At 36.0% G+C, this 14,464-nt stretch overlaps 1 protein-coding gene across 7 annotated transcripts in view; it reads right to left on the bottom strand.

The window, feature by feature from the left end:
- Nucleotides 1-14,464, bottom strand: part of grid1b (glutamate receptor, ionotropic, delta 1b) — a 737,476-nt gene that overhangs the window by 66,020 nt on the left and 656,992 nt on the right. For all 7 annotated transcript variants that reach the window (XM_021480270.3, XM_009306536.5, XM_680591.10 and 4 more), the window contains one exon: nt 11,678-11,851. In XM_021480270.3, the coding sequence (XP_021335945.1) occupies nt 11,678-11,851 (174 nt within the window). The remainder of the gene's footprint in view (nt 1-11,677; nt 11,852-14,464) is intronic.

The following is a 14,464-nucleotide window of genomic DNA, read 5'->3' as shown; positions in this document are numbered from 1 at the left end:
TCAGAGCATATTTCTCATAAATTGTCCTAAGTTTTAATACGTTGTATCTTGTAGCCTTATATTCATGTTTGGTATCCTTTTAACGGTCTCTGTGTGATTGGTAAGTGTTCTTAGTTTCACTGTAATATTCATTTGTATATGTTTATTTGGTTTTTGGCATTGATAAAATCTTTGCCAGAAGCTTATCTAACACCACAACCCCACCCCGCTCCACAGAAATGGGTAACTCACCATGCAAGGGTATCGGTGACGCTTCTATTGTCTTGAATTTATGGTTGTTGTTATGAGTTGAGTATTTAAGGAAAATGTGCACAAATATCATTGGGATCTTGTAGCCAAGACAACCCGTTACAGCATCTCCAAGACTTATGCTGCAACGAACTTCTGGTAAGGTATGCATCTCTAACTCTTTGATTTGTCTTTGAGTAATGGAGGTTGTATTTTTACAGTATCATCTCTAAATTGCTTTTCTGATTGTTTTGTTATGTAATTGGCATAATACTATTTTAACTTACAAATAAAATGTTAAGTTTTGATTCACTCTGAATTCTCCTGAAGTTTTGATTCACTCTGATTTCTCCTAAAGTCGTTTTATATCCAGTAGATTAAGTGGAGTCTGTGCTACCTTTATGATTCAACATGATTAGACTTTCGATTCTAAGACACATTTGACTATATGGAGCTGTTTTGGCACGAAGGCATGAAGATGTTTAATCGTCTAATCAATGATCTTAGCAAGTTGTATGAAAATGGTTAAATCTACTACTTTTTAGGATGAGTGAGCAGTTGGCAACCAGTCTATTTAAGTATTAGCTAACCCTTCACCCTCTGACTAACTTCAGAGTGTCGACATACTGTCCGTGACAAGACAAGCAAGCCCGGGGAGTGAAACGCTGAGCGGCGTTTGGTTCCTAATGAACGTATAACTGAAGAGTATGGGAACAGATATAGATCAAAACTTACAATTGAGTCATAAATGATGAACGTGATCTGTTCTTACCAGAAATACAGTGTAAATTTGAAGGTCACTTAAAATTGGAGTCAGATTAAATTCTGAGCTGTAAAAACAAATATAAATAAATTCTAATAAATAACACAATTCTTTTCAGAAGCACTAGAAAAGGCTTACATGCATTTAACTTTCAACCATGCTGTTAGTTTCGTCTTCGAGCTAATAGATGACCTTCTACAGAATAGAGAATAATTAATTGAACAGAATATTTAATAACTAATGAAATGTAATGGCAGACTGAATTTGTACCACTGTAGTTGAAGTAAAAAAAAATGTTACAAAATTCATGACAGTTGTAATGGCCTCATGTTTAATCAAAATTTTGACAAGTTACACTGTAAAAAGCAATTAGTTGACTAGTTGACTTTACTTAAAAAAGGCAAGGCAAGTTTATTTATATAGTTTATTATTTTATAGACAATGGTAATTCTAAGTGCTTTACATAAACAAAAATAAAAGAAACAAGAAAATGGAAAATTATTAAAATAATTAAAAATGTTTATAACAGATATAAAATAGATAAAAATGTGTTGAAACAGGTTTTATAGGAATGAAAAAGTAAAGAAAGACATCATTCCGTCGGACATAGCAAAGTGCTGATTCAGTAAAAGCACAGCTAAACAGATGTATTTTCAGTCATGATTTGAACGTGCTTAATGTTGGAGCACATCTGATTTCTGGATCATTCCATCAGCGGGGGGAGAAGTATCTGAAGGTGGATTTATCCTGCTTTGATTGATCTTTTAGAAAATCTAATTTACTTGATCCTACTGATCTGAGTGATCTTTTGTATTCAGTGAGCATATCTGTAATGTATTGAGGTCTTAGGGCATTTTGTGACTTATAGACAAGTAATAATATTATAAAATCTTTTCTGAATGTAACTATGAGCCAGTGTAAAGACCTGAGCACAGGTGTGATGTACTCTGATTTTCTGGTTCTGATCAGAATCCTGGCAGCAGTGTTTTGGATTAGCTGCAAGTGTCTGATTGTCTTTTTGGGAAGGCCAGTGAGGAGCCAATTACAGTAATCTACCCTGCTGCTGATAAAAGCAAGAATTCTTGCAATGTTTTTGAGATGATAGTATTCTGATTTACTCCTTTGACGTGACTATTGAAATTCAGATCTGACTCTAGAATCACAAGATTCTTGACCTTATTTTTTGTTGTTTGACCCTTTAGGTTCAAGGTTGTTTGCCGAGGTATGCATTTACCTTTAGAATCTCATTTCTGATCCCAAATGCAAGGACTTTTTTCTCTTTCTCTAACTGAAGAAAGTTTTGCCACATCCAACTGTTCATTTCATCAATGCAGAGGGTGTTAAAGAGAGTAAACTCATTGCCTTATAATAATTAAGTGAACAAACTGCAAATTACAAAAGTGTTTGAGTCAATGGGTTCTATTTTAACGGTCCATGCGCAAAGCAGAACGCTTTCAGGGCGTCAGAATACACTTTTGCTATTTTAAGAACGGGAAAATCCGATTTGCGCCGTGGCGCATGGTCTAAAAGGGTTGAGTTTATTTTCTTAATGAGTTATATGTGTGTTTTGAGAATAAACCAATCAGAGTCTCATCTCCCATTCTCTTTAAGAGTCAGTTGCGTCGCGCCATAAGCGCATTTGCTATTTAAGTAAGTGTAAGTGGAAAAACGGAGCATTTCACTAGCAAGAAAACAGTTAAAAAGAGAATGAGAGATAAATGAATCAATTTCGCTCTCGTGGATAGGGAAACGCACAGACATCAATTAGCCTATAAATGATTAATTTCGTTTGTTAAGCGCAAATGTTTGTTTCAAAACTATTTCTAAATTCAGTTCTAATTTCCAGAAAATAAATAAATGAACAATAATAAAGAAGTGTGTTCAAAAACCTGAGTTACATCCTAAAACACATTCTGTGCCCCATATGGTCTAAAACCTGCAGGTGGGCAAATCTAAGCCTGTTTTTAATAAAACAAATATAAATATGGATATAATAAATAATACCGCTAATAATAATAACATTATGCAAAAGCAAATTGTTATGAATGAACTGAAAAAGCACCCCGAGATGAAGAAGACATGAAAGCAGTGGTTTTTTATATTTATGTAGGCTAGAAAATAATATGTTTTTAACATTTTAATCCTTTATATTTATATCCTATATATATTCTTATTATATCCTATATGTTTCCTTAATGTTTACATTTTTTTCATATGTAAAGATATTTGCGTATTGCTCTACATCTTGCGCATATTAAGCAGTGTGTAAGCGGGGCACAACTCTGCGCTGGACTTTAGACCGGGTTTGTTTTGGTCTATTGAAAAATCTATTATATATACTCAAAATAGCAACGCGCCAGCAATGCGCCTCAGAACGCCTTCCTTCTTAGACCAGAACGCCTATGGGCGCACATATGAGCGCAAATGCATTTGCTATTTAAACAGCGTGGCTCAACGCCTTAAAACGACTCTTGCGCCAAGCTGAAACTAGCAACAAACTATTGCGTCGCGCCTTGCATCACATTGCACCGGGTGTATGATAGGGCCCAATAAGTTTACTGTCTTTTTTTAAATAAAATCAAATGGCTGATTTCAAGACAAAGAGTTAACACACTTTTTAAAGTAATTAACCCATTTTTATAGTGTATGTTGTATTAAAATACTGTAAATGGTTATGTTGAGTTCACAACAAAAACATCTCAAGCAATGTCATATTTGCATTTAAAATGACATAACAGGGCAAATGACACTTAAAGGTCCCGTATGTACACTTTTTGACTCTTCTTAAGCATAAACATACAATATGTTTGCAGATATTTAAGAAACATGCTAATTGAGCATTCTTGTTTATCTGAAAAACAATGCTAAAGTTAGATAATCTGCTTTGAAAATGTCCATTACGTGCAGGAACGTCTGTCTTTGTTTTGGTCATTTAACCTGCCAAATGCCAGTTTAGCCAAATATATTTCAGTACCACAGCTTTCCTTGGTGGAAAACGATGTATTTGATTTATTCAGTCAGGAAGACTCTCAAAGTATATAACTGTGATCAAAATGCAACTTCTGGTAGACAGTAGCAGATTCCAATTGAGACACAGATTCAGAATTCCACATGAGGTGGCTAATTAGCAAATAACATAAACATTTCTAACGTAAACAACATTAGGTGAGCAGGTTAAATTAAAGCCCTGTGCCCTAACTACATGCTATGTGATGAGATTTGCAGTGATATACAAGTAGGCTGTTTGCACCATATCCAACACAACAGAAATTTAAATACAGCACTTCAGAGGCACAGAATAGTGCACTCACTGCACCCCAACGAAACTGTAAAGTTCATAATCAAATTAATACATATTAAACCTCTTAAACTTTATTACATACACATTCTGAATCACTGACTTCTGTTGGTGTGCACTCTGTTACAGTTCTAAAGTTCAATTTCAAACTGTTTATTTATTTTTAAGATCTGAGGTAAACTATCTGCTGCCGCTTTCAATAATTAATACATGCTGAATAACTGATATGTGTTGGCATGCACTCAGTTACAGTTTTAAAGTTACATTTTAAATGGTTTCTTTTATTTTTAAAATCTGAGGTAAACTATCTGCTGCTGCTTTCAGTAGTTTGGGAATAAATTTAATGTAAAATGACACTCAAACTCACAATATTAGTTAACACTGAATAAAGCACATGAGGTGTACATGAGGAGATCATTGTCAGTTTTTTGGTGTTTAGTTGCAAAAAATAGAAGCTGTTTATGAAATCTAAATTACAGGTGTTGGTTAGGACAAAAACTTCTTAAAATATGGGAACTTCTTTTAATATTTTCTCTATCGCGTGCCGTTTCTTTATTTAGAACATGATTTAAATCAGCCTTGTTTGTGTCGTCAATCTGGCAACCTGCTCTTGCATGTGTTTTGAACCAGGGGTGCAATACCTTGTTCAACCACTGGTTGTCAAACTTACCTACTGCACCTTTAATGACAATTGCTATAACCATGAATAATTACTGTAATGATGTGTGTTGAAAAAAAAAAAAAAAAAAATCCAGTGGGAGAGATCGAAGTTCTTTAGTAGTTAACAAACACCAGTAAAATAGACTGTCATGGTCTGTCAAGAACTTCAGTCACAACTGGCTATTTTGGATGTACCAGCCTTTTATTTTTAGTACTTGTTTGTCTTGTTCTCTTTGTTAACTTGTTTCAATAGTCACTCTTATTGGTTTAAATAGCCACTTAGTTGACCACACCTCCTCCTCATTATAGTAGCCACCATAGCAACTCTTTGTTTTTAACTGTTTATATATATGTGGACTTTTGTTTTTATATCTTTTTTGCATGTTATAGGATTTCAAAGTTTCTGCCTGAATTTTGCTGTTTTGTTGACACATAAAATAGAAATCAGTGACATTATTTGTGGATATAAGAGATGCAGTAAGAAAATAACTAACAATTTCGAAAAAAAAAAAAAAGAAAAAAGACAGAAATAAAACAAATAATGACATAATAGTCCCCACACAGATGTATTTACAGACACAAACCAAATATAGAACTTTAACGATGATCATTGACGTGTGATTAATATCAGACAGACTTAATCACACCCTGAGGAGAATTGTCATAACCAGATCAGAATCAATTTCTTCGTTGTTTTTACATTACTGCCTGCAGCTGTGTTTCTGATTATAAAATGATTTGTTAGAAGATTCTAGTAGTGATTTATTGTGAAACAAACTTCCTTTTAACAAAATGGGATCGTAAAAAAAAAAAAAAAAGATTGATGCCTGAAGGAATTCATTTGTGTGATTCCACACAGTAGTTGTCTATTTTTTAAGAGGATTTGAAATGAATAAAAGTATTAAGTAGATTTATGGAAATAAAATAAGAAGGTTGGTAAAAGACTATTTCGATCCATATCCATTTATATTCATTTTTAATTATAATATTTGCATTTTAAAATACAAATAAGAGTAAATTAGAGTACTATATTGAAAACACAAAGTATTTTTTCCAATTACAATTAGATATTAATTGCATGAAACATTTAAACAACCATAAGATTTTAGCTATGGCTGGTTTAAATTTGTATAATGAAATAGCTGACAAAAAGCCAATATTTCAACTTAGGCTCATTATCGATATGTATCCCTGTATACATTTTTGGACAGCATGAAGTACATCTCAGGAGTTTTTTTTTTTTTTTTTGCAGATTTTGTTTTTGCAAATTTACCAGAGGCCAGTGTGTATGCTTTTTCAGTTCTCAAATTTGCTGTTTACACGCAAATTCATCAGAAGCCACTGTCAACATTCTGACTGATCGACCAACCGATCCTCCCACCCACCTTTCCTAAGCCCACCGATTGAGCCGATCACTCGAACGGACTCGAACACTGTCATCGCAGTCAACTACTCTCTGCATCACAAGTCTACCGACCTCATCGCAGTCAATTACTCTCTGCGTACACCGACACCGACATATGTGGTGAGCTATTGGGCAAACTAGTAACAATGAAAATGGCGTCCACATGGAGGTAAGCGGTCAGCTGGTAGTGCAAAAAAATGTAAACCGCCAGAGGCATTATACTGCCCGGTATCGTTTGTTTAAAGATGGAATGCAGCCAAATGTAGCTTTGGCTACATAATTTGCGCTCTCCAGAAATGTATACAGGGGTACGTTTTTCAGAATTAGCCTGTATTGAAAAATAAAAATAAAGAACTGAAGATGCTGGATTAAATCACATCTGGAGTTGATGGCAACACATACATTGTCAGGAAAAAAAAATACCATCATTTTTATTGTGTATTAAATATTGAGGTACATAACACCCGTACATGAAACTTGCTTTAAATGTAAGTGGTTTTTGTATCTTTTTGAGTCTATTGACATTTATCACCACAAACTGCTGAGACAGACAAAACTTTGTCAATCTAAAACAAACAGCGCTCATCAATATTAAACACTGACATTTAGAACTATTGGCAAGGACTACTAAAAGTGTAAAACAATGTGCAGCTTTAATTCAAGTTAAGGACTGTCACACTGTCTGCTGACTGTGCATTAGGAAGTCTTATCTGTCCATGACCCACCGGATTCAAATCAAATTTTCATGGCCATTTCTCATCCTAGTATGACATCCAGAGTGTTGCAAACTGCTAGGTGTCAGTCATCTTTTCAAGCTGATGTATAAAACATATAATCTGTCTTTACTGTACGAACCACCGCTTCCTGATCAGTGAATGATGGCTGCACACTTGAGCTGACAAGTCCACACAGGAAGACATTTGTCACATTTCACCGAGACTGACCATCGACTACTGTAGAAGGCACGTTGGAGGTATTAGCAAAAGCTGCATGGGTGACTTCAGTGATTGCTGGTTTGACAGGGAAAGGTACACAAAGGTGGCTGCTTGTGTTGACACTGCAGTTTTGCAGATGAAAAGCAGACAAGTTTGTCATTGCTGTGAACTAGTGGTTTGCTTGTCAAGGTGATTAAACATCAAAGAACATTTAACCCTCATTTTCATGAATAATTGAGGAGTCAGTCCTCAGAGAATGTGCAGTGCAAAGCTCAGCCATCTGCTCCCTACTACGAAACTAGTGTTCATGCAGGTTCAAGGGGTTCCAAAAGGCAGAAATGTGGACAACACAGATAATTAAAGTTGTTAGTTACTGTCAACAAAAAATGTTAATTTATGGTCAAATCAATTTAGGTCAAACACAAAAATTGAATTTTTAAACATCAGAATGTGACCTCATACTGGGGTCTCAGTTGTTCTACTGGAGGACTTCACTGCCTATGTGAGCTAATTTGAAGGAATGGCCTCCCCAATAGCCTCCCTTTTCTAAATGTAAGTAGTGTTAAGTTGGATTTCTTTGCTAGTAACAGTTTGCAACAAACACAATGTTCAAGCATAAAGGTGTACATTAGTGCATATGGTACCAAAACACCGTAGGCCAGAGGTCAATGATCAACTTTGTGACTGTTTCCGTTGACCTTCAGGCTTCTACCTGAGACTATTCAGTAGTGGCAGAGTGGTCGACCAATCACAACCAGGTGGTGAGTTGGATCCACTAGCAGAAGATAAGGCTGCAAAGACCTGGAAGTCCCTAACATATTGTGAGGATCTGCTGGGATAATGTGGGTCTCACCCCTAAGAGAAATTCAGATTATCAGGGGGCTCCTGGGTGGGGGGTGACGGTGGGGTTGTGGGGGGAGGGGGGTTATAGGGGTTGAGGATGGTTGGGTGTGTTTTGCAGATAAAAGTGAAGAAGTGAAGTGAGGGGTAGGGGTCGTGTCAAGGATGTACGTGGTTGAAAGTATAATCCAGAGGGTTCAATGGGGGTGAGGAGTGATTACCGGTTGTGTTGAGGTGTTGCAGATAATAGCAAAGAGGAGAGGTAGGGGTGGAGCATTTGAATAGAATGGGGGTTGTTTGATTGGGCCTTCAAAAAGTAACTCTGGTATTAGAACTAACTCTGGGAACTCCTCAGAGTTGTCCTAACTTTCCTATAGAGGCTGGAGACATTGAGTCTGGTTAGAGGTGTTCTATATCTCCACTGTCAATGTGGACATGAGGCCTCTGATGCCTGTCATGGCACCAACCTGTGGACAGTAAAGGCTGATTTATACTTATGCGTAAAGAGCACGCATATGCTCCGGCACAGCCTACACGTGGATGCATAGCCCTTGCTGTGGCCATCGGCGACGCTGATCGCATCTCTCAAAACATTTAACTACACATTGCACTGATGCGTAGCACAAGTTCTGTGATTGGTTGGCTTGGTAGCGCTGACGAGTGTGGGCGGAGGTGAGCTGTGTGAGGCTGATGAAGCAAGCATTTACACGTGTGGAGTCCCATGAAGGAGCTCCAGATAGAGACTTTTGTTTTATTTTTACCTTATGATTAAAGTTTTTGCACATCTGCCGATTCTTGCCTCAAAATAAGCAAGTTTGAGCAACTTGTACATTAAGGTAGAGTTCAGAAAAAAAAAAAAAACACCAGTGAAGAAACTCAACACAGAGGAACATAAACACCCACGGCCAGCTAGCATTACAGAAGTGTTATTGCAGAAGAACACAAACAGCACGCAGAAGAATAAATGCACGGCTACGCAGATTGCACGCGCCGTGGGACACATTGATCACTTCAAGCAGAAGTATAAACCAGGCTGAGCGGGTGCCAAGCGTGCTGCTATCTGGGAATTCATGCAACCTTGGGCCTAGGAAGAGTTCTTTGAGACCATGGATGAGGACTACCACGCAGCAACAAAGAAATTCTGGCAAACGTCTGATGCCTCAGGAAGGGGTAACAGTTTTTCACCAACACTGTTTATAGTGGAAGTGAGGAGATGCTGAACTTGATTGTGGAAGGAAAACTTTAAGGATCTCCTCAGGTCACAGAGATAGTTTGCAAAGTACAAGGTGGAATGTAAGAATTGGGTGGTATCTACCTTGAACACATGAAGTCTTTGGATGTGGTGGGGCTGTCTTGTATGACAGTGCTATCATCACATGGAAGTTGAGGACAGTGCCTTAAGACTAGGCAACTAGGGTGATGGTTCTCTTTTTTAAGAAGGGAGACCAGAAGGTATGCTTCACAATACACAATCCACAGCCTCCCAAAAAAAGTCTATGCCAGGGTACTGGAGTGGATAAATGTGAGCTCCTTCATGAGCATGTGATTTGGGAAATACAGAATGCCATCTTTGTTATTTTCAGGTGATGTTATCATGTTAGTATTATCAGACCTGCATACTCAACATGCACTGAGATGGCATGCAGGTGAGTGTGATGCAGCAGACAACATCTCAGATACAAGCAACCACAATTAGCTTACTTTAGAGGGTAACAGGGTGCAGGGTGAAGAGCTCTGTCACATGAAAGAAGCTTGGAGTAGAGCCACTACACAGAGATAAGCTATGTAATATGGCTCAGGCATCACTTATAAATGCTGCCTTAATGCCTACTTAGGTAAGGTCCTGGGGAAGACCCCAGACATGTTGGTGGAACTGCAAGAAGTGTCTGGGGAAGAAGAAATGTATGGTTCCTTACAGAGACTCCTGCACCTGTAACCTGGCCTCGAATAAGCAGTTAATGATGGATATACATTTTATTTTCAGTTTTAAAGTCACTTGAAACTTTAAACTCTGTTCATCATTAACAAATTGTTTGTCAAATCATTATTATTATCTGATTTGCTGTCAGTTATTAACAATTGATAACATTATTATTAATGATATTTTTGTTGATAAAATGTTGCTTAATAATTTATAGTAGGGATTACTTCACTCTTTAATATTTTACAATTGCAATAATGAAATCTTGACCATTAGTGTATTGGTGGGGTGGGGGTACATATTATAATTTTGTTAAAGGTTCAAGTAAATTTTAACAGATTTGTGTGTGCTGAGCATCAGTTAAGACAACGTTAGCTTTTTTAAAAAAAGCTTGAGCTTTTGTCAGCTAATTTCATCTTCCCAGATTTAAAATATTTTTGAGGGTGGGATCAAATTTGGTGACGTAACACGAATCTGCTGGTGGAGTGATGAATCACCAGTTACTCATTAATATTCATAGTGTAGTTTTCTCATCCTATGAGCAGACACTGCTTCTTAATTATTCATGAGATCAAGTGCTTTCCGAAGACAAGGCAGACCTGTCAAGCAGTGAGACCCAATGACTGGGTGATACCACGTCCCCGCACGACACGGGTCATATGTATTTGTTTTCATGATCCACAGGGTTTGTTGCATGCTTTTCCACATGATGCTGTCAGGGCCGATACAGCAAAGCTGTTAGTTTGCAGCAAGTATTTTTGTCGGGAGAGCTGCACGAGAATTGGAGAATGACGGACTTTGTCTTTTATCAGTTGCGTTTGTTACCATTCAGACACATTGCCTATATCCATGCTGCTGTGTTCACCTATTTTTAAAATTCTCCGGATTACCGGCAGGGCTAATGGTTGAAATAGATAGAGACCTGTTGCTCTGCTATTTACTGTGTCTGCATTTAGACCTAAGGATTGAGGGGAAGAGAAGTCCTTCTCATTTATAGTGTTTATATAAACATGATCATCTTTATAATGATTTCACAAATTGTGGTTATGAGTATATGAAATTATGAATAAAATATGTATCATGGAATTTAATTACTTACTGTGTATTTGCATTTTAACTTTGTAAAATATAAAATAACAGGTCTCATGGTTTGTGTTTCATTTTGTGAGCCAACTAACAAAATTGTTTGCTCCTCTTTTTTTCCCCTGCTCTGCCGACCACACCCACTCCTCCCTCGCTCGCAGCGCTCCACGTCCATCATGATGCACTTTTTGAAAATATTCTGAGGTAGACTTGAACCGAAATATGGGGGTTTTATGGCCCTTTAGATACAGAATTGCATTAGAAATCAATATTTGTTTGTCAAATAATACTAAAACAATCAATCAATCAATCAATCAATCAATCAATCAATCAATCAATCAATGAATGAATAAATAAATAAATAAATAAATAAATAAATAAATAAATAAACAAATAAATAAAACTTTCTTATTGGTTGAGAGTCCGCTCTACAGAATCACTGTCTGTCAAATCCTTGATATTAACTTCACTTGTACTAGAAGATTAAAAGGTATGAGACTAGCATCTCATACACAACCTTGGCAACATGACAATAGTTACTGACCTCCAGCGACTGCAAATATCCCTCCTGAGGGTCACATAGCAGTGAAGAGATGCGATGGCTGTTCCTCATACAGCTCACACTGCTGTCCCTCCACAGAGGAAAAATCTGCCTGACAACCGTCATCCTTCCCAGGGAACTGTGAGCCAACTCCAGGATCTCTGTGTCACTGATCTCCTATAAAATATAAAGAATAATCATGGACATGGGCACCTGATCACTAACTGAATTCATTGCAATTAAATTTTATACTTGTACACTGTAAAACCTGATAAGTAAAGTTAACTCAAACTGTTTGAATGAACCGATTGCGGCAAACCATTTAAGTTTTGAAAAAAATGCTTTGAGTACTGTAAACTATATGACTAATAATAATGAAAAATTTTTGTTGTCAAATTTTTAGTGTATTAGTAACTTAAACATTTTAAGTTCAGTTATCAAATCGCTATGAGTTCAACAAATTAAGTCCAAATAACTGTATAGCTACTCAAATGATTTGGCATTGCTTTAGCATTAGAGTTAAGACAATAAATATAATTAATTCATTACTCATTCGTTTTGAGTTATACTTAATATAATCCATTCATGAGTTATGATAACTTTTCATTAAGTCAAAGCAACTTAAAAAAAATAAATAAATAAAAATCTAAGTTAAGCCAACTTAATTAATTTAGTGATTTTGACAATAGGTTTTACAGTGTTTATACGACAGAACTGGAAATGTTTATCCAATGTTAAATTCTTGATTCTACTTTGCTTATGAACAATCTAAGGTATGCAATTATTTTCAGATAAACACAAAGATAAACATATGTAGTTTTTTTTCAGCTAATAACAGTCCAAATAAAATAAAATAAAACAAATAATAAAAAAATAAAATAAAAATAAATTCCTACACACAGGAACTGTTTAATGACAAAAATGAAAATGTCTGAATAATGTATTTTGGTGTGGCAACTGTAATATAAATTATACAATTGAATATGTTGATTTATTACTGAATTAATAACAATAATGAGAAGAAGAAGAAGAAGAATGAGAAGAAGAAAAAGAATGTACCCAAGTTTAACACCTTTGCGTTGATAAAAATTAATATAAATCTAACTTATGACATTGCATATTTAAGTAAACCCAATTTAAATGTATCATATTCATGAAGGCGCTCAACGACTTTTCTGACAGTAAGCTGTCTATTTAGATCATCGGTTCCCAAAGTGGGGGTCAGAACTCCCTGGGGGTGCGGGACAATGACAGGGAGTCATTTGGAAATTTCCAAAAGTCAAATCAATTTTATTAAAATATTATAATGATCATATTTTAACCATAACCCACAGAAAATAAATGTTTAACAGTAAAAAAAAACAAAAAAACAACAACAACAATAGAGTAATGAAAAGCCATCAGACTTTAAATTGCAATTTTTTTCATAGGATTGGTGTGTTTACGTTAGATCAGCAACACAGCAATAGCATCAGCTGCAGCAGATTGATTTTATAGCACCAGGTTAAACTTTCTGACACCTTTATGGCAATCAAATACAGTAAAAAAAAATAAAGGCCACAACTGAATATTAAGAATGATCTTTTAATGGGGGTCTCCAAAAATTAAACCAAGAATAGACTTGTGCTGAAAACATTGTTTTTAGCAGTTTCTTTAGTTGAGGATAATGTTAAATTCAACAAATGAATAAATTACTATAAAAACTATATAGTTGTTAGACTGTTGCACTCTTTTGTGTTGTCAATATGCTCATGTTTATTCACCCTACTCTCCGTGTACGAATGGGAGCAGCCATTTGAATCATTTTGGCTCCAGACTTCTGGTCTCATTTACTTCTATTCATTTTTAGACGTTAAAACAGCTTGTTTCCTGCTTGATGTTGCAAACTGATATTTTCCTATTATATTAATCTACTTTGTCAGTACTGTCATACAAACACTTGCTTGTAGAGCAAGTAGTTTGACCGTTTTCTGCCATTTATTATTCCTAGACTTTTTTCCTGTAGGTAACTGAATTGGAAGTTCTAAAACAATCACAAAAATGGTAACGTCTAAATAGGATACATGACCGATCGGTAGTGCGATATGCACATTAATATGGCAGCATTTTTTATGACACTGTATAAGAATAATTAATATCTTTGTGATGGATGGGTTTAGGGTTAGGGTAGGGATAGACTTTAAAAAATAAAATGTATTGGGTAATTTAACAGATAACATAAATAATACTTGGTATAACTACTGTTTTTACGTTACTGTGATGGTTGAGTTTAGGGTTTGTGTGGGGGTAAATTTAATAAATAATGTAAATAATTTTCGTTACCTTCCTGCCACAACCATATCTGATCTAACACACCCTGCAAAAACGAACACACTTCAGCATTGAAGAATAAGGTCAATATAAGCCTTGTTCTGTGCACAATATTTGTATATTTGTAACCCCTTGCAATAAGTTTGGGTCGCGGGCTGAAAACATTTGAAGAGTTGTGCTGCCCACTAATACACCTTGCCGTGAAGAGATTTGAAGCCATGTTTGAGCTTTGCCTTTACAGAGACATAAAATATTTAAGAGATATTGGCGCTAAATAGCTTACATCTTGAAATATTGAAAAATACCAACTACATACTTTTTTGGGGGTCACAAGTCACTGGCATTGTTATTTTAGGGGCTGAAAAGTTTGGGAACCCCCGATCTAGCATTTTAAAGGGTCGTGCTGCCCACTAAGATATCTTGCTGTGAACAAATTTGAAGCCATATTTAGGTTTAGCCTTTACAGAGACATGAAATAGT

The sequence above is a fragment of the Danio rerio genome, chromosome 12 (assembly GCF_049306965.1).
Source record: "Danio rerio strain Tuebingen ecotype United States chromosome 12, GRCz12tu, whole genome shotgun sequence".
Taxonomy (NCBI): domain Eukaryota; kingdom Metazoa; phylum Chordata; class Actinopteri; order Cypriniformes; family Danionidae; genus Danio; species Danio rerio.
Note: the sequence above shows the minus strand (reverse complement) of the source record. Positions and strands in the feature narration are given on the sequence as shown.